Source organism: Lycorma delicatula, chromosome 5 (genome assembly GCF_047948215.1).
Source record: "Lycorma delicatula isolate Av1 chromosome 5, ASM4794821v1, whole genome shotgun sequence".
NCBI lineage: Eukaryota > Metazoa > Arthropoda > Insecta > Hemiptera > Fulgoridae > Lycorma > Lycorma delicatula.
The window spans coordinates 90,357,249-90,379,030 of NC_134459.1; the positions used below are offsets into that span (position 1 = coordinate 90,357,249).

A 21,782-nucleotide genomic window follows, 5' to 3' on the forward strand; every position below is an offset into this window, starting at 1 on the left:
TTCCATGATTTTGTATTATACTAGCAAATATCCTGTCTGAATTTTGAAAATCAGAAGACTGGTTGCGAAGATATAACAACATTACTGAATAACAATGATCTGTTAGATTGAGAGTGTACCTTTTACTTGCAACAGTTATTCACTAACAAATGCCCCATTTGAATTTTGAAAATCGGACGATTGTTTACTGAGATGTTATAAGAGCACCTCCCAAAACAGCATCTCAGTGGCACCTCATTTGTTATCAGTTGATGGTGATGATTACTCTAGCATCACACGAGGTGCTCGTATTACCTCACCACTCTAGCCTCAACCACAATCCCCATGGGAAAGCCCATTACTATTAAACAATTTTTTTTTTAATTTTTGCAAAATTATTCATTTGAATCAGTTCAAGCCCAGCTCACAAAGTGATAGAGGCACACAGTTCATTAAAGTTTAAATATATATATATATATTTTTTTTATTATTTATTTATTTACTTATATAATCTATGACACTCCCAGTAATGCGGGGTCGTATATATAAATTGGTTCAACCGTTGAGGTGCTGCGGTGGAATAAACATATATAAATAAATATATACATACACCCTGAATACATTACAATCCTTTTTGGGCAGTCGTGTAAATACAGTCTGAAACAAGTGAATTAATTTGCATTCGTGCTTTCACCTCTACTTCTACCAGAAAATTTGGTTCAAATAATGTACAAAGAAATAAGCAAAATTACTTTCTGTTAATAATAAGTTAGTTAACTGTAATTTGAAGGATATATTTTTTGCATAAATAATCCCAATGTTACTGGTCAACTCGATCTCTTACAAATTCATTTATGTATAAAAAATATCTCAAAATGTTCTCTTTCAACGGTTACCGACTTGACACACATGGCGCTCATCGTTGCCGACACTTTAACGGCAATATAACCTCTACTTTAGTTTTTTAAGTTTTGATTAATGTATTACAGTCTTGTGCTACGTTTGAGTTGTAGGTTAGAATTCCTATAAAACACGATTTCTAAACACTTATTCTGTTTTCACTTACTTTTAACTAACGTGTCTTTTATTTTGCAATGTTTTGTTTATTGGTGTATTTTTGTATTTAAGAGAAGTAGTTCATGAATTAAGTTGTGCTTTTATGAAAGATTTATTATTTGCTGATATTCTGTGATGAATTATTGAACGTTTGCTTTATAATTTTTTGTTTACTCGTTCATACAGTGGTAAATATCTAGAATTATGTCAGTTATGAAATGTAATTAACAGTTTTTTTTCTTGTGTATAATTAAGTTTTGACTTTTATCTTCACATATCTCCACAATTTAAGTAAGGAATTTGTGCATTGTGAATCAAGGTTTTAACCCATTTATGTTTGTAGATATTGCCTCATTACAACTTAGTTCCTAGTATGTCTCGTTTCAAATTTAACATTAACAGTAAACTGTATATAATTTTTATGTTTGTTATATTTAAAATGAAGTAATTCATTTTACATCAGGTGTCATAAATTTAATTGTGAATTTTCTTTTTAATTTCTAATTATGTTAGATTAATATTTATGACCGAAATAATTATAAAAATATTGTTTTGTACATCCTCTCCAATTCCAGATTATTTGTTTGCATGAATATTAGTTTATAGGGCATTCTCCTTTATAAGATGTGTAGAAAGCTGCAATTAAGGAGTTATCACTGAACAGAGGTTTCACTAATAAAGGGCAGGGTAGGGAAAAGTTAGTTCTGAATTAAATGCACCTTGTTGATATACTGTACTGCCTACATTGCAATTTTTAATTTTTCATGACTGAAATTATTCTAGACATTTTGATAGATTTGAATAAATACCAAACAAATTTGATAATCAATAATGAATACAACTGGAATTTTTTTTGTTTTAGTGAATTTTGTAAGTTGAACAATAAATATAATTTGAAATTGAGGGTCCAAAAATAACAATTCATTTTATAAGTGTATGAATAGTAATATACAATAGGCAATTCTAACTTATGGACAAAGCAACAGCCCTTGCCATTATTGTCATTACTCAATGTCACTCGTGTATCATTTTTAGTTTTTTGTGTTTAACTAAATATTGATGTAGTGTATGTATTATCTGTGAAATAATTGGAAATCTATAAACTAATTACAAAATGTAATAATTTTTCACTTATCACCAATCTGTCTTTAATAAATTTGTAGTGGAGTGGTAATATTGTCTTTTGATTTACAGGTCCAGATCCGAATTACAGTCTGGCATGACGTTCATATTCTACAGATTTCTGTAGTTTATTCCCTCTAGCAGATTAATCAGAAAGAGGATTATAGAGTTAAATGCCCACCTAATCCCATCTGTCTAAAAAAAAAAACAACGATCTCATCTGCCAAAGGAAAAGAAGCTAACTTTCATTTTTGTTTGTATGGAAGGTGAAACAGCTATAATTATTTATATTATAGTATTCCCCCCTCTCTGTCTCTGTGTGTGTGTGTGTGTGTGTTCACGTGCGCATGCACACACACACACACATGCGCTTACATGTGTACACAGAGATCTTAATTTGGCTCAATTAAACATTACGTTCATTTAATTTTAACCTTTTCAGATCATTTAGTCTTGGAACTGGTTATGTACGGCGTCAGTTTTAAAACGCTGTTACAAAATCATTTTATATTGCATCTAAGTCAGTTATTTTGTTTTATATTCACAAAGGAATCAGTTTTATTACACAATTTGAACAACATTTATGCGGTGTAAAATGTTTTATTTAGACTAGAAAGAATATGACCATTTTTTTCTCAGAAATGTGCTTGTGTGTGTGTGACTTGTGTATTATAATTGCTATGATGATTTTGGATTTATTTATTATTTACAAAAATAGCTTATCTTAGTAGCAACATATCGATGTATTGAAACACATAATAAATTATGATATACGGCAAACACAAAAAAAGGAATTTGGGTCATAAATACCACCTCAAATAAATAATTTTATTTGAGGTCTATAAATATCTTTTCTGACAAATGATATCGGTAAACATGTAACACATAACGATTCGTAATGAATAACACTATACAGTAAAAATTGTTTTTTGTCAATCTGAATACCTTTTTCAGTGGTGGGAATTTTTATAAAACGTACTTTTCTGAATACACTTTTACTTATACTAACATATGTTACTAATCTGTGATTTATGACACGGGTTTTTCATCTTATTTTGCCCAATTTTCAACCGATTTGCTTGAAAGTATTATTTTTAAAATCAGCAAATAATGTTTCATAAACACAAAGCAAAAAAAAAAAAAATTTGCTAATAAAAAATGCGGTAGAAATGCACAAAAAAAATTCTGCAATTAAATTATCGTAATTTTTGTAGTTTCAATTTTTTTTTGTTACAGGCATAAAAAATATCCAATCATAATGTTTTTTTTTGTCACAATCTGTTAAATCTCTTTAATATACTGTAATTTTTTGAAATTTTTTTCACAAGAGGGTAGCATAAGACCATGAAGGGAGGCAATCAAATACCAACATATTTTCGCGGAGCGCTAATCAAGCACGGATCATTGTTATGGGAGAAGGCTAATGTGTTGGAATTCTTTTTGTCTATATGGAACTGAAATTTTTCCACATGTCACTCACTTATGATTGTTTTACAACAGCAGGGAAGAAAGAACAATGTTGTAGTTATTAATGCAAAGACAGTTTTTTCTTTTACAGAAGTTATTTTATAATTTTAAAGGAAACCCTGGTTGTAATAATGTAAGTTCATGTTTGTATGTGTTTTAACTAATGTAAACATAAACCTCAAGCTAATTGAGCCATGCAAAAAAAAGTAAAACTCTTTGTGTGAGTGAATGTGTGTGCACATGCTTGTGTAAAAAATGCAACATAAAAATAAGCATTCAAAATTTAGAGCAAGTACCAAATTTGGAAGGTGAAAATTGCCAAAATTTCTACTGAAATGTGTAACTCTTGAAAGAGAATATGATGTGGAAGTTCTAATAAAATAATGTGCCATTGAGTAACATTAGAAATATTGAAATGGACATCAAGATGTGAATGATGACCAGGCAGCTAGAAACATGATTTTCATAAATGGGAACAGAGCCTGGTATGATCTGTTAGGCAACTAATTGTACAATTTATGGCTAATCAAAAATTAAAAGATGGGATTCTGTTAGTAAAAGATTAAAAGACCTGAATTATGATCTGACAGGTGGATCGTTTACTATGAAAAAAAAGTGCACTTAGTCATGGTATGCTCATTGTGAAAGAGTTTCTTGGCTAAAAAATTGGTTACCAAATTAGTTCAGCCTGCATATTTACCCAACTTAGTCCTTTGTAATTTATGGCTGTTTCCAAAATAAAAGATTGCTAGAAGGAAAATACTTTCTAATATCACTGACATTCATTCAGCTTAGTATGATAAAGGAGAGTTTTCTGGCAAACGAGTTCCAGATTTATTTTCAAAAATTGAATCATTTAAACCAATGCATAGATGGACAAGTGTAAAATATGTCGCTGAAGGTGATAGTAGTTACCAATGTGCAGTAAATATTTTTTTACAGGTGCATTGCAAAAATTTTATTTTATCAACTTGTAACACTGCTGCTAATTTGATCATTCCACATCAAATCAACAAAAATAAATGCAGTTCTCAGATTCGTCCGGTAATTCAAATAAAATTTACAGGTTTGGCTTTACCCATGAAGTGACAAAAAAAAATATTTTTCCAGATTTTTCAGTCGCTCAGTTTTTGTGTAGGACCCCTACATATAAAAAAGTAAAAAAAAAAATGCAAAAAGCAAGATTTGGGTAATTACAAAAGAATCAATTTCTCAGCTCCTATAAGAGGTAGAGATCTTATTTTGGTGTTATTTTTAAGCTCTTTGGGCTTTTATATTATATGTCACTTAGCAGGGTTTTGTGATATTAATAGTTCAAGGTCACTGAAACTAATTTAACCTTGAATTTATCCGAAGTTTTTTTTTTTTTTAATTTGAAAAAAATGTTGCTTCAGTGTGTGTTGTCCATGTGGTAAACATTTCATAATGGGATCATGTTAAAAAGTAATTTTGTAATAATTAGGTACAGTAGAATATTCCAGTTCTCCCTATATGGCAATTGATAATTGAGATTCAGTCTTATGAAAACCCTCCCCTTTCAGACTGGGTCACCTGATGAGGCAGAAGAGTAGTTGTCATGACATACACACCTTGTGCCAGCAAAAGAAGGTATATGTTTCATCCTGTTGAGACAAGCAAACTAATATTCAGTCTGGATCATCTCTTGGAGCAGAAGGTTCATTGGTGTACTTTCCAAGAGGATTGTTCATATCTATAAAGTGAAGCAAAAAAATTCAAATTTTTCAGTCACTCTTTTTTAACTGAGCTTGCCTTTCTCTGCATGTTTGGAGTTTTATGACTAATTCATCACAGCCTTGGATCAGAATACAGTGACCAGTATGGAACCATCAACTTCTACAGTTTCCACATGCAATCCATTTGAAAAGTCAAGTCATAATTCCTGTAAGAAAAACCTGAGAAGTGTAAGCAAGAACTTGGTGCAAACATTTATTTTTCTTAAACACAGTTACAAATACTTTCCACTAACAGTTAGAAGCATCTACTAAAAATAATGCAGAAGAATCTACTTCTGATGAAGAATTTCAACAATTAGATCCTTTTTGTTCTCCAGAAAAAGATGAAACTAAATGCTCTGAACAAAAGTTTGATTATTTTAAATGAATCAACTATTCAGAAAAAATGACTGTGTGAGAGAAAATAGCAATAGTGTTCAAAAGCGAAATATTGAACATGGATTCAGATTTGGGACAAGATGCTATTTTTCTCTCCTCTGACTGTGAAATTATGAACCAATTGAAGGAAAAATTTAATACTACAGATTATAAGAGCACCAGGATATAAATATTAACAACGCTCCCTAAAAGCTGGACTTGAAAAGACATTGAAGATAAATTTGGAGTATCAGACTACACTGCAAGGAAGCTTAAAGCCTGGTTAAAGAAAAACGTGTCATATCTTGTCCTGATCCTAAACCTGGTAGAACTTTAGATTTTGAAAGCAGAAAAAATAACTCATTTGTATGAGAGTAAGAAAATAAGTCGAATGATGCCCGGAAAACAAGATTTTATTTTTCTTAAGATAGATGGAAGATGAGAGCATGTTCAGAAAAAAATTAATTCTTTGTAATCTCTATGAAGCTTTTGTATTGTTTAAACAGAGATATCCATTGCAGAAAATAGGATTTTCAAAGTTCTGTGAACTCAGGCCTAAGTACTGTGTTCTTGGAGGTGCAAATGAAACCCACAGTGTTTTTGTATGTACAACGCACTAAAACGCAATACTTTGGTTATACATTTTAGAATGAAAGAACTGATAGAAGATGATAAACCAATTGAGTCTTACAAAGATATTATGACATATGCAGTGTGTGCCAATCCAACTGAAGCTTGCTACTTTGGAGGTTGCAAAAATGGTCTTGGGTTTGAAGAAGTCAAATGAAGAATTGAGGATGCTTTTGAGCTCAACTGCATTGAACATATCACCTACAAACAGTGTTGCAAGTTAATAAATAGTGATACAAGTTGAAAAAAGAAAATCTCTGGAGACATTAGTCAAACCTACCGAAGAATTCATAAGTATACTTTTTGAAAAACTTCCAAAACGTTTTCAACACTCATTCCTTGCTAGTCAACAGTCCAGTTACCTCATCCATCTCAAGCAATCTTTGAAGAAGGTATCTTGTAATCTGTGACTTCGCTGAGAACTATTATTCATTCTCCAGGATGCAGCCCAAGGTTTCCACTGGAACAATGCACAGGCAATAGATCACGCCTTCACAGTCTATTTCCAAGATCCAACAACAAAAACATTGATGCATACATTTCTTGTCATAATTTCTTACCTTCTCACACATGACACAATAGCAGTCAGTACACCTTTTTCAGAAATATTTAATTGGTTTCATGCAGTCTCATTTTACCTCAAAACCAAGCCTGATCTATTCAGTGATGGTGCTGCCTTTCAGTACAAAAGCAGACTCAATTTTTTCAACCTCTTACCATGAATCAGACTTTGGAATCAAAGACTTGCAGCTAGAGCAAATCTTCAAATGACCTACAATGACCAGATCATGACTCCACTACAGCTCTATGACTGGGAAAATGGACACAATGAGTCGATAAATTTCCATTACAGTACAATTAATTAGCATAAAGGAGAATAAGAGGCTTTGAAGAGTAGAACAATGACAGCAAGAACTATAACAGGTACTCAGAAACTCCACTCTTTTGTTCCATTGAACAAGAATCAGGTGCAAGTGAGGATGTTTTCTTTTTATAAGAACTCAACAGCAGCAAGCACAACAAATATTGAGGATGATCTGAATTCACAGAAATGGTTGGGTTCTTGATCTGGAGATATGGTGGACACTGGTAGTTGGGGTGTGTTCTAGATTTAAATGAGGAAAATCAAATGAAGATGAAGTACTTACATCCACATGGACCTTCACCTTCGTTCCACTACTCAGACTTAAAGGATATTCTTAATGTACATAGGGGTGATGTTATTTCAAAAGTAGATCCAGGGGTAAATCCAACAGGAAGAGTTTATAACCTCTCAAAGCAGGAAGTGGACAGTACTAATCAGAAGTAAAAACAAATGTACACTGTAATTCTGTAAATATCTTTGGAAGCTATACGAATTGCAGTTAAATTGTGAGTACATTCAAGTTCATTATTTTATTTCACCATGATCACATTGCAATCCCATTATGAAATGTTTACCACTTGTACAACACATTAGGAAGTAAAAAAAGTTTTTTCAAATTTTTGAAAAATACACTTTTGCATATATTCAAGTTCAAATAAATTCTGGTTTCCTGGAACTATTAATGTCACAAAATCTTGCCAAGTGATATGTTACATGAAAGCCCTTTCCAAGAGCTTTAAAATGACACCAAATTGAGCTCTCTAGCTCTTATAGGAGCTGAGAAAATTAATTGTTTGTATTTACCTTAACCTTGCTTTTTCTAATTTTTTTACGGGGTTCTACACAAAAAACTGAGTGACTGAAAAATTTGAAAAAAAATTTTTTTTTTGCATCACTTTATAGATATGGTCACTTATAAATTTTGTTAAAATTGGTGATAAATTTTATCAAATTGTGAGGCTTGTTGATTTGACATGGAATGACCCAATAGTGAATATCATCAGTATTGTTATTATAAATGTTCCTTAAATGGTCTAATCTGTTTTTATAAAATTTATAATCTTACTATGTGAGTTAATTTGCATCATTATTGCATCTAACTCCCAGAATCTTGACAATTTGTGTGGCATATTCAGATTAGAGAGTTATTTTTACACGGATTTGAATACTAGATTGTGGATACCGTTGTTCTTTGGTGGTTGGGTTTCAATTAACCATACATCTCAGGAATGGTCAAACTGAGAATGTACAAGACTACACTTCATTTACACTCATACATATCATCCTCATTCATCCTCTGAAGAATTATCTAAACTGTAGTTACCGGAGGCTAAACAGGAAAAAGAAAGAAAGAGAAAATGCTGAGTAAGGTGTTGCGATTTCTCATTGGACACAAATTGAAGGATTTTATAGTTGTAGCAATTTATAATACTGATTTTAAGTGTATTTTTACATATAAATTAAGTAATTAAAAAACAAATGCAACAAGTAACAGTGAAAAAACAAGTTTTTCATTGTTTTTAACATTTACATTTTTTTGTATGTTCAAGGATTGGATGAAAAGATGGATTTAAGCAGTTTAAGCAGTAAAAGCAGTATGTTATCCTCTAGAGGACCTGGATCAAGAGCTGCCATTAGACGAAATTCATCATTCCTTCAGAGTGTAAAAAAAAATCCCACGTAAGAATGACTTTTTCTTTTCAGGTTACGTTCTTTTTGGTGTTTCAAATAATTATTACTTGCAACTTTATCAGAGAAATTAATAGTAACTATACCAACTTTATTTCTCTAACAAAATGTCTGACGTAAATATCTGCTGACTCCATTGAGGAGTCTTGAGGATTGTCTTAGTCTTCGAGCCAGAAGATCCCAGGATTTAGTCCTGGTCAGACATGGCATTTCTTCATATATTGTAAGGGTCCTTTTTACTTCCTTGTATGAAGTAAAGGAAGTATTGTGATTATGAAAAATTTCGGTTTGCAGATTTCAACGGAACTATCCATTTTGATCATCCCTGAATCGATTTTGACTAGTTTCAATGTGATGTCTGTATGTATATATGTATCTCGCATAACTAAAAAACAGTTAGCTGTAGGATGTTGAAATTTTGGATTTAGGACTGTTGTAACATCTAGTTGTGTACCTCCCTTTGAGCCCAAAATCAAACTTTTTTGAATTTTGGACTTTTTCTTAATTGCAGTAATAAGCCCTCATTGAGAGCTTTTCAACAATATATCATAAGTGGTACTTATTTTCATTGGTTCCAGGGTTATAGCCAAATTTAATTAATGAAATTTTATCTAGGGGAAGACACATCTGTTTGAATCCGACTTAATGTACATATATATTTTTTTAACTTTTTAAATATATTGATTTATTAATAATTATTAACCTCTGACTGTAGAAAAAAATTACAATAATAATAATAATAATAAAAAAAATTTAAAAAAATCAGAAGTTATTAATGAAATAAAATATAATTAAATTTTAATTCAAAATGTTTTACAGATGTTAATAATTATTAATAAATCAGTATATTTAAATTTAAAAAAAAAAGTTAAAAAAATATATGTATATGAAGTCAGATTTGAACTGATGTCTGCATGCTTCTGGATCCGATACATTCTCATTTATAGCACTTAACTATTTGAGTTACACGAAACAAAATTAATATAAAATGTTGATATGGAAACCACAAAAAAAAATATGATGTACAATGTGGTGTCCTCCACAATGCAGTTGTGTAACTGTCCACTTTATTAAAGAATTGGAGGATCTTATCTCACTATCAAATGAAATAAGTTTAAATGAATTACAGAAAAATGTGTATATGCAATTTAATAGGTGTACAAGGAAGTCATATGGTGTCCACATCAGATTTTTTCATATTGTACATTAAGCTGAGCTTGTATGCTAAAAAAAAGAAACTCATTGTTTCAGATGATGAGTCAGATATTGTAATTTTCTTTTAACAGTGGATCCATATGAACATTTCTTTTAGAAACATTGTCACCAGAACCCAGTCCCTGTTGGTAATTCTGAATTTCTTCATTTTCAGCTCTCACTGTTGTATTTTGCATTCTCAGATGAATACAATTTCTTCATTTAGTTCCAGTATTTTATCTTGACTCCATTGATTTTAGTTAATTGCAGCGAACCGTATAAAAGTTTCATTTATAGGTTAAATACATATGTTATTGTAGTTTTTGAAATTCTCAACAGATATTGATATTATGTGGACTTGTTTGATGTGTTGTCTTTGTGCTAACCTAAATGTTATATTCATTTGTCATGATTTTGAAAAATAATTAAAGAATCAAAAAAAAAATTGTGTAATTTTCATTCTATTTTCAGTTCATATTTTATACATACAAAAATAGTTATTTTTAGCCCTCGGTGATTAAAATATCTACCTTTTTAATATAAATATTGTTCAAAATCCAAAAAGTCTGTGAAAGATAAAATGTAACAATGTAAATAGAATAACTCAAAATTGTATGTAATCTTGTTTACCAGTTTTGCAGGCAAAATTTGTCTTAACGAAAAACAGTTAAAAAAAGCAAACTGTTGTATCTTGATGAATAGGAGAATGTTGTTGGACAACATAATTAATAATTTTAATTGGAGAAAAATAATATTTTAGTGGTAACAGACACATTCCTACAAGAATGTGTTACAAAGTGTGTTTTTAAAGTAAGTGCATTTAAAATTTTCCACCTACATACTACTGATGTAAATAGATGGCGCTTATGTAACTCAGTTATTTCAGTCAACAGTCAGCTGTAGCAGAAATAGTTCAGTAAGTTTGTTGTTAGCTTTTTATATTCATTCATTTATTATGATTGCTACAATTCGTGATCTACCTAGTGCGAAGTATGAGAAATAATTTGATTTTTGATGGCAAAAAACCATTCTGTGACTGAAATTTACAGGCAAATTTGTGAGATTTACGGGCTGATTATGTGATGCTACAGTAAGACAGAGTGTTATTCATTTCAAAAAGGGCAAACGAATGTTCATGATGAAGAACATTGTGGTTGGCATTCAGTGATAACAGATGATTTGATTGACCCACCGGGTTGGTCTAGTGGTGAACGCGTCTTCCCAAATCAGCTGATTTGGAAGTCGAGAGTTCCAGCGTTCAAGTCCTAGTAAAGCCAGTTATTTTTACACGGATTTGAATACTAGATCGTGGATACTGGTGTTCTTTGGTGGTTGGGTTTCAATTAACCACACATCACAGGAAAGGTCGAACTGACTACACTTCATTTACACTCATACATATCATCCTCATTCATCCTCTGAAGAATTATCTAAATGGTAGTTACCAGAGGCTAAACAGTAAAGAAAGAAGATGATTTTATTTAAAAAACTTGAGAAGACTGGCGCTTCACCCTGTCACAATTATTTATGTTTCCTGATGTTTAACAGTTTTATGAAGTAAACAAAAGTTTCATACAAAAAAAATGTTTTGACATAAAAATTGTGTACTAGATGGGTACCAAAGATGTTAACTACAAATACACGGAAAATGTTTTGCTGCGGGGCATGAATTTTTGTGATGTTACAGAAATGAAAGTGATGAGTTGTATGATGCCATTGTTACTAGAGCTGAATCCTGGATTTCTTATTTAAATGTCAAGATAAAACAGCAGACAATGCAATGACAGCATTCATTCCTCCTAGACTGAAGAATTTCAGTCAAGAATGTTTGGTAAAGACGTTTATGACTACTGTTTTTTGGGACAAACAACAGTCTTGATTGTCAATTTAGTGATTGTGGAACTACTGTGAATGCAGATACACATTGTGAAACAATAAATCTTAGAAGAGCTGTAAAAACAAAAGGTATGGGTTGCTATCATGCAGGATTTTGATTTTATATGACAATTTCTGGCCACACTAGATAAATCAAACAGTGAGGCAGTTGGAAAAATTTTGTTAGAAAGTCTTTCATTCTATACCCTTGTTTTAGCTGATAGCTGATTATTTTCTTTTTCTTCACCTTAAACAATGACTTGCATCACAAAGGTTAACAGTGGTGAAAAGTTGAATTATAATAATAGTATTACTGTGTGATTTTAATCACTATTGATGAAATTTCTTGAAGAGGGAATGAAGAAGGTGATGAAACACTATGAAAAATTCTTTAGAAGTTGAAGGCAGCTATGTAGAAAAGTAGTAAATAAATGTAGTTTTTATGTGTAAGTAATAAATTTTGTTCATAATTTTCAGTTCTGTTTTTTTTTTTTTTTTTTAAATGAATATTACTTTAAAACTCACCCATATTATTTTTTTTAATGATAAATAAGATGAATAAAAATCTTTTGTACATATGTATAATGTATAAAAATATGTATAATGTATAAAAACTGTGTAGCCTGACTCGTTAATTATATTAACTACTAAATCATAATCATAATATCATAATCATTATTTTAGGTGTTCAATGTTACTATAGCCATCATTTCCTTTTTAATTCAGGCTTCGTACAAAGAATGCTAATTTATTATAACTAAAAAAAACTCTGTAAAATAAGTAAAATTAAACTTTTTGTTAAATGCAGTTTGTAAGCATTTACACAATTAAAAGTTTTAGGAAAAATGCATGCTATATTTACTTTCACTATGGAAAATTTTAAATAATCCAGTTATGTTTAACATAACATTTTAAACCAAAAATCCAGTAGAATAACTTCCAGGATATTATTTAGATTATATCATTTTATTATCCAATTTTTCTACAGCTAGAACAAATTTTGGGATTAGCCCCTAAAGATAAAAGAACTAGAATAGACCAGTTTAACTGAACCTAAATCATTTCCCACACATCACATATTTAAACAATGCTGCATGTAATTTCCATACTTGCTGTAGTGAAGGGTATTAACAATTTTTTTTGTTACCTTATTTTAAAGTGTGGACCCCTAATGTACAAGCCAGCTGTGAGTTCATTACCATAGCTATAGGACATATTTATTATTTTTTTGCAGTTAATCATGACAGTACTTTTTTTTAGGAGGAGCGTTTCTGGTCGATCAAGTCAATCTGTGCAGATTATTTGTAAATCACCTCATTACATTGTTGAAACTTTTGGGTCACCTTTACCTGTTCTTGTTACTGAAGCATTAAAGTTTGCTGATAGTAAGCTATATTTAATCTACTTTTTTTTTAGTAATTTTGTTTAGCTTATCACCAAATGATGATTGTCAAAATCCTTTTTATTTATTTATTTTTTGTACATATTTGTGTGATGTCACATTTTAAATTTACAAATAAACATTTGTAAAAGTGCAATCTTAAGTCTGCTGTTAGCTGTTTTATACAAATATATAAAAAAATATTTAAAAAAAACAGACTTCTTATTGTTAATAAAACACGTTTAACATTGTTTAAAAGTATTAATAATTATCTTTTAGTAAATACATGATAGAATTTGATTTCCTGGTAAGTTAGTAAATGTTATTTGTTCATGTAAATAAAATAACTTAAATCATCCTGAAAAATCTTTGATCAGTAGACCTTGATCATTTTATATTAAATTTAATAAATTATATTCCAAAACAAAATTAAATCAATATAAATGATTCAGATTGATTTGTATACACAAATAGTCAAGGAAAAATAAAAAAAATGGAGTTGTCAATTGCTATTGATCAAGGTTTAATTAGTTTAAAAAATAATCTATATTATTTAGAATTAGCAGTAGTATAAGGATTATTTCCAGATTCACTGGTCATCACTGATTGATGACTGTTAAGGAGGTATATCCAGTGTATAAAAACATTTTTTTTTTTTTTTTATAAATAAGATGTGAAGAGGAAATACAAATATGTTGATTGAAAATTAGTGTAGAATTGTAAAATTACTTAATTATATTCAGTATAATAATAAAAATAGGCTATAAAAACATTAGTTAATGAATTTTCTGAATGGACACAGCACTACCATGTATGATACAATAGAAATTTTATGTATTTTTGTTTTGTGGGATTTAAATAACTAGCATTCACGTGAGTGAATTTCTAAGATAAGTAATAATGTTATGTTTTAATGTAGAATTTTTTATTATAAATTTATAAATTACTTCTTGATAATTTATCTATTTTAATATTTAACAACACTGATTCTTATTGTTAAGGTGCATTATTTACTTTGAATACATCGACAGAGCCATAGAAAACATCCAGTGATTGATTACAGTATTCAAATATGTTTATAAATTACATATTAGCATGTGTCGTATGTATTAATCATACGTATTATTTATACATTTGGATTAATATTGTTCTAAAACATGAGCAATTTGGTTTTATAACCATTACATAGTTGATAACATAGTTTTATCTTGATAGGTGGATCTATATGCTTGTACACTTAAATTATCAATACAAAAAACCTTATCAGTTTAAAAGATAAAAAAGAAAAAAGTAGTACTCTAGTTGCATCTGTACAAGACTAAATATCTGCTTAATTTGTCTAGTAGATCAGTATTCTCTATTCATTAATTGAGGAGAGGTGTACATATCATACTATTAAGTAACAGTTTCTATGCATTTAGTTATTTATGGTTTACAGTACTGTTATTTCTGTAGGTTCAGCTGTTGTCAGTGTTGACATATCAAATGATGGCTGGGCTTGGTTTGTGTGTGGTCGACGACTTCTTATATGGCAAGCCAGTAGTCGACATCCAATTAGTTCTCAGTGTCGTGAACTTACTCTTCCTCCTAGTGATATTGCTCATTGTGCACATCTTGTTGCTGTTTATACTACTGGTACCAATCAGGTATATTAAGTATTTATTTTGATTTCCTTTATTTAAAGTTTTCTCTAAGTGGGCTTTTTTTGTATATAATTCTTTTTTCTTTCAGATTTATTTGCATGAAGGTGGTTTTTCATCTCATTTTTACATTCTCACACGCATATGTCAGTATACAGAGGAAATTATCAGTCCAGAAAATTGATTTTCTGTTTGTTCATCTGTCTATGTGCTGTGGCTTGAACAGTTTGACTGATTCTGATGAAATTTGTTATATGGGTTTTCTGCAATATCTCCAGCCTTTTTTTTTTTTAAAGTTGATATTTAATAATAATTTATTCCCCAAAAAAGGAAAATCCAATTTTCTCAAAAATAGATGAAATTTTCTATAAACACTCCTTTAAGATTTTATAATTTGTCTTAATCATTGTGTCACGGATTAGTTTTGAGATCCATTCCACTGATGGCAAAAACTCAATATTCATGATTTTCTGCTTAAGGTTGTATTTAACCCTTTGAGGACCAGATATTTTTTGGAGATGATTAAAAAAAATTGAATGCTTATATTATTCTTAGTAAAAAAAAACTGTACAGTGTCTTATGGTGACTATTTGTAAACTTGTGCTAAAGAATTTATAATATTTTTAGCAGCTTTTTTTTTAATTGTAAGAAAACCAATGCAACTAACTTGAAATATTTTTGTGGTCATACGTTATTTAAAAATATTTTTAAAAATTAAGGAATCCTAAAAAAGAAATTAAAAAACCAAAAAACTGAGTTTGAAGTCAAATAACTCAAAATCAAAAAACAATTTTACTTTAGAAATGATTTTTGGAATTGTTGCCCTGTTTTGTGTTAAACGTGGAAATTTCATCATTTTTGGCAAGAAATTTATAAATTTTAGTCAGATTTGTAAAATTAATTTATTTAGAACTGTCAGTACACAAATCACTAATCAGATTGAACATTTCTAAGTCCCAATCATTTTCACTCAGTGTTTGAAATACATTTCATTTCATTTTGCATATTATAGCAACTCGCTAATAAATATTGTCAGAAAAAAGAAAACAGAACAATAAGATGAAGTAAATGTAATATTACGATCTGAACATCAGACAAACAAAAACAATGATTAACGCACAGTGTTCTCAGGTCATCTACATAGTATGCAACATACCAATAAATACAATATTGTAAAAAAACTAAATAAATAAATATTGCTTTTCTTTTCACTTGAAATGAACTATAATTTCATGGCCAAGCCCAAAACAATAACAAACGTATGATATTTACGTATTACGTAAAATAAAAACAACAGTCATTAAGATCAAAATAATAATTATTTTTGTTTACCATCCGACAATTAATTGCGATTTCACGTGTGATTTATAACAATAACAAACAAACCTGCAACAATGCAGACTGCAATAATAACAACTTTAACACCTCTATCAAGTGGTCTGCCATGCTAACCAAAACACATGATCAGTACAAATGTCATTTTGACACTCATGAAATTTTTCCAAACCGTCTTTCTCACATAAAATGAGTTTGACAAAAATTGCCAGTTGGTCTTTTTAGCATAAAACTGATCCTGACGAAAAATAAAGTGATTTTCAAAGGGAGAGGGTTTTGTTAAAAAAAAAGTGTAATAATAAAAAGAAAAAAATCAACTTCATAATAATAAAAAGTATAAATTTACATTAAAAGAGTATGTGATCCTATAAAGTTTCCCCCTATCCCTTTTCATACATACCAGACGTATCAAATACCATAGAATAAGTTATTAGGAGTGTTTAATTATATACCTATTAACAACTGTGCAGCCTACTTCTAAAATCAGAATGAATCAACTCTTGGAATTTTATTCTTTAACCTCGTACTTGGTAATAACAAGTGAAGATATTTTAAATTCCAGCACTTTACTCTTTTTTCTCATAATTGTGTTTTATAGTCTGAATGTAATATAACTTTATTGCAAACTTTATTATAAATAAGATACCTTATAACAAAGTGTAATTTAAAGTTGTATTGTTGAAATTTATTTTTTTTTCTTCTCTACTCTAAATATGTATAATTAAGTGTGTTAAATATGTATAATTAAGTGTGTATGAAGCTTTTTTAACATTTCAAATACTACATGACATATTTATTACATAAAGCCTACAGCAAAAGGGTATTAATTATAATCATCATTTTCATAAATAATTGTATACATTATTTTATAAAATTATTTCTGCTAGAACTTGAAAATGATGAGTTAAAATTATTATGGAAGTTAAACCAATCATACCGATTCTACTGTAAATTTTTAATTAAAAATTTTATAAAACTACGGTTTTGCGTAATCTGAACAACTTAAGAAAAACACTGTCATGTCGCTGTGAATTTTTATAGTATTTGTATATGGAAAAGAATGTACATGTTGTTGAACTATCTACTTACTGTCATTTTACATCATGGGAATTCTGTTCAATTTCTTCTTTTTTTTAAATTACAAAGTTATAAAAAAAAAAAAAGGTTTACTTTTTTTATTCCAAAAACTTCACTTTTCACTTGTTCAAGAAGAATTGTAAGAATGGATGAAAAAAGTTTGCCCTTGTTAATAAATAACAAAATAGAATGGAAGTGAAAATTAATAAAAGATGAACAGTTTTTTCAATTATATTATTTTGTTTTGCTGAAATGGATAATTGGGTTGTTAAGTTAAAATAGTGGTGCATATCAAATAAGAGACAGGGCCTCATTAATTGTATTGCCTTTTGTAATTATAGAGTGATTTTACATTAATTGTCAATAGGTTTTTTTTTATTATAACTGCTCTTTTTGCAGAAAAACTTACAAAAATACAAGTTAAATTTCTTCTGGGATTGAATTTTTAGGCTGTCTTAAAATATGTAATGTCTAAAAATCTCCTATTGTGGTACCATGTATTTAATTTAAATGAAATTGGTCCTGTGTCCAGCAGCAGGTGAAACATTTTACATAGAAATATATGCATTTACATAACTTTAGTTGTTCTCAGAAAATCCGTAGTGACAGAACATCTTTGGAGTTTCTATTTTAATGTACAGAAAGTGAGTTTTAAGTAGTATTTATGATATCATATCAGTAAGTAAAATATTACCTGATAAGACCAACCATATTTTTTATTGCATAATTTTTTATTTTAAAAGCAATGTTTGAAGAAAATCTGATTTTTTTTCTTATTAATGATTCTTTTATAATGTTTAAAAAAGAATCTTTTTGGTTATGTCCTGATACATTTTTTTTTTTTTTATGAATTTGCCACAGAGATCAGCAATTAATTTTTATTTAGAAATATTAAAGATTATGGATATTAAAATTTAAAGATTACACCTGTCCAGTTTTTAAAAACCAAATTACTATTTGGCAAAGCTCCCTGTTTTTCTTTTGAATTACCATTTGTCATCCATAACACATCGTAAATCAAATTCTCATAAGAAAATAACAATTTTTGATATTATTAATATAAATGAGCTATTCATATCCCAAATATTTGTTTATACTATAGCATATTCTTAACTTATTTTTAAATATTTAAAAAAATCAAGTACTAATATTCTAACATTATATTAGTTCATATATATATATATATATATATATATATATATATATATATGCACATGTACGTACACACACACACTATTGTGTTAGTATAAAGTATAGTAATCGTATTTAAAAATAACTTTTAAATAATTTTTTTTTTTATGTTATGTAGATAGACAATTGCCTATATTGTAGTTCTCCATGATGAGACAATTATTAATAGAGCGATTTGTTTTTCCACATTAAATTATTGCGTGTTTTTTAAACCAACAGATGCCAAGCTGTATTGCAGTTTCTCCAGGAGGAGTAATTCATTACTGGCCAAGTATCGCACATGAAAGTAGTTGTATTGAAGCAAATACTGATTTACAAGGTCAGGAGTGTGACTGCCTTAAGTTAATACTTCCTCTGGGAGTTCTTTTGGCTACAACCACTGCTACTCTAGTTTTAGTTACACCACAGATATCTTCTGCTAGACATACATTAATATGTCGTACCATTAAAACTCCTCATGGATGGCTAGGTGGTATATCACGTAAAATGTCTTCGCTTTTTTTTGGATTACAGTCTTCGCAGATTATGGAAACAGTATGTATAAATCTTTTTCAATGTATTAAATTCTGTAACCATTTATTCTATAGACTTGATATAAATGTTTTACTTTTATCTTCTTTTTCACAATACAAAAAAAAAGTTTAAAATTTTATGAAGTGTTGCAGTTATTACAATATAATAATATACTTGTATTTACTCAGCAGGTACGGCATTATTAGTTTCAGTTTTAGTGTCAGTAGAATATTAGCAGGTAATATTAGTAATATTAATATGGTAATATTAGTATCTAAAATGGAATTTCCATATTTTCAGTACTTTGTTTTTATGAAAAAAGTTTGAGTATTTAAGTATTACTTTTAAAACAAAAAAAAGGAAAATAATAAATAAAAATGTGATATGTAACACAGTATGTAAATAAGGGAAGGAAAAATACATTATTTAAATTATTGGTTAATGGATTATTATTATTATGCTGTAACATAATAATATTTTTTTTGTCCACATGTTTTAGAAACCTGTTGTATTTTATGCCAAATTAATCTTTATATTTTTTGTTTAGAAAATAAAAATAAAAAAAATAAAAACAAGATAAATGTCAGAATATAAAAACATACAAAATAACATTGAAAATTAAAAAAAAAATAAAAAATCCTTTTTTTTAAATTTGAACCAAGTTAAGAATTCATAGTTTTTTGGTAGTTGATTATTTTCAATTTTACTTCAAAATGTCAGTCAGAATTTAAGAATAGAAAAATTATTAAATTTGTTTGCGCATCCACATTTGGTAAGACTCTTAAATACTAAAATTACTTTTAGATTCTATAAAATGCATATAATTTTTTTACGTTGTTTTCCCACCATCCTTCTTAAATATTTACACAAAATTACTTTAAATATCTGTATGATTCAGGTTATATATGATTGCACAACAATTAATTTTGAACGATGTTGATGATAAAACAGAATATCTGTGGTGTAGGATTTTGTCAGTGAAGGAAGGTTGAATGTTATAAAGATGATATCCAGTGTTTGCATCACACCAGATTCCTATTCTTGTTTTGCAGTGGAAACATAGTTTTTGAAAGGCTGCTGGAGTTGTGACATTGGGCCAATTTCTGATACAGCTCTTGTAATCTCATCTGTTCTTTCATTACTAAGTATTGCAGTGATTGGAGATTGAGTGCAAATTTCTTTATTCCGTAATTGTAATATTGCTTAAAATAATTATTTACATCTGTAAACAGCAACTGGTATGTGATTGAGCAATCACTTACAAAAAATCTGAAATCAGTATACAGATCTACCTTTCAACCAAGTATATATAATACCGCTTTTATAGCCAGAAGTCCAGTAATAAGACTATGAAAATCTATTTTGAACAATCTCCACTATTTGTACAAAGTAATTTTGTTTAGACTTAATTCCATGTATTAATAGAATCATCTTTTTGCGCATTTTTATGTAATCTTGTAGGCAGTCTTAATTAAGTCCAATAATGTTAAAATTTTAAGTTTGCAAAATTTTTATTTTATTTTCATCTACATTGCATGTTAAGTATTTCTGTATCATTTAAAACTTCAGAAATCATGCTACTAAACCATATTTTCAAAACTCAATAGCAGTTGTTCTAAATTAATGACAGTTATGTCAGTTTTTTAATTTTTGTTTTCAATAGAAATCATAATGTTCTGAGGTATAAGTTAGTCTTCACTGCTTCAGCATCACTTTTATAAAAACTGTAAAGGTGCAAATTTAGTCTAAAAATCTGTAAGAAAGAAGTCTATAATTTTCAAAGATAAATGCAAATTTTTTGGGCAGAAAAACAAGTTAGAATTTCAAAAAATAAATATCAAATTAACAAAATTTAAATCTATAATCAATTAAGGTGATAAAATTAATTAATAACTTAATAAAATTGAATAATTTCATTTTTAGTATTACTTGTGTGTATGATATTAATTAGTGAGTATTATATGTGATACACTTGTTTGGAACTCATATAGCCCCAAACAACAAGTGAGAACTGAAAGTGATTAATTTACTAAGTAAAGTAATAAAGTATTTGTCTCATAAAACCACTTGCTATAATGTAAAAAATAAAACAATTTTTTTTTTAATTGAAAAAAAAAGCTAGTAAGTTATTAAAGTAAATGCAATTTTAGAATACATTGGTATTGTATAAATATTATTTGTACACATAAATAAAAAATATGATACAATGACAAATCTATGAAATAAAATTTAAAAAAATAAGTTTTGTGTTATAATTCTGGTTAAACATTACTTTTAAACGTACAAAATTATCTTCACCATTTTAAAATGTATAGCAATTTCAGTGTTTTTGAATGTTTCCCTTTTAATTGTTATTACATAAGTAATAATTAAAAGGGAATATTCTAATGATTTTTATTTGCTAATTACGAAGTGATTGTTACTGAGGTTAGGTTTGATGTTGAATATATAACTAGAAAATGGGTTGAGGAATATAAGAAATGAGGATTAGAAGTTAAGTTGGGGGAGATTGAGAGGATATTGTTATTATTACTAATGAAGGTATTATAAAAGCTACTAAATATGTTAAGTATATGAGTGTTTTTCTTCACTTCAGAAGCATTTGTCATTAAGGATATCCTGAACAAGGTTGGAAGTGAAAGATAATCAAGAAGTTT

At 28.8% G+C, this 21,782-nt stretch overlaps 1 protein-coding gene across 5 annotated transcripts in view; it reads left to right on the forward strand.

Moving 5' to 3' along the window:
* The first annotated feature begins 636 nt into the window (after positions 1 to 636).
* Positions 637 to 21,782, forward strand: part of Nup133 (nuclear pore complex protein Nup133) — a 99,079-nt gene continuing 77,933 nt past the window's right edge. The window contains exons 1-6 of one of the 5 annotated variants that reach the window (XM_075366622.1): positions 999 to 1,223; positions 2,230 to 2,423; positions 8,781 to 8,910; positions 13,249 to 13,373; positions 14,825 to 15,015; positions 18,832 to 19,146. In XM_075366622.1, the coding sequence (XP_075222737.1) occupies positions 2,417 to 2,423; positions 8,781 to 8,910; positions 13,249 to 13,373; positions 14,825 to 15,015; positions 18,832 to 19,146 (768 nt within the window). In that variant the 5' untranslated portion in view covers positions 999 to 1,223; positions 2,230 to 2,416. The other 4 variants (XM_075366626.1, XM_075366627.1, XM_075366625.1 and 1 more) reach the window with 4 other exon arrangements.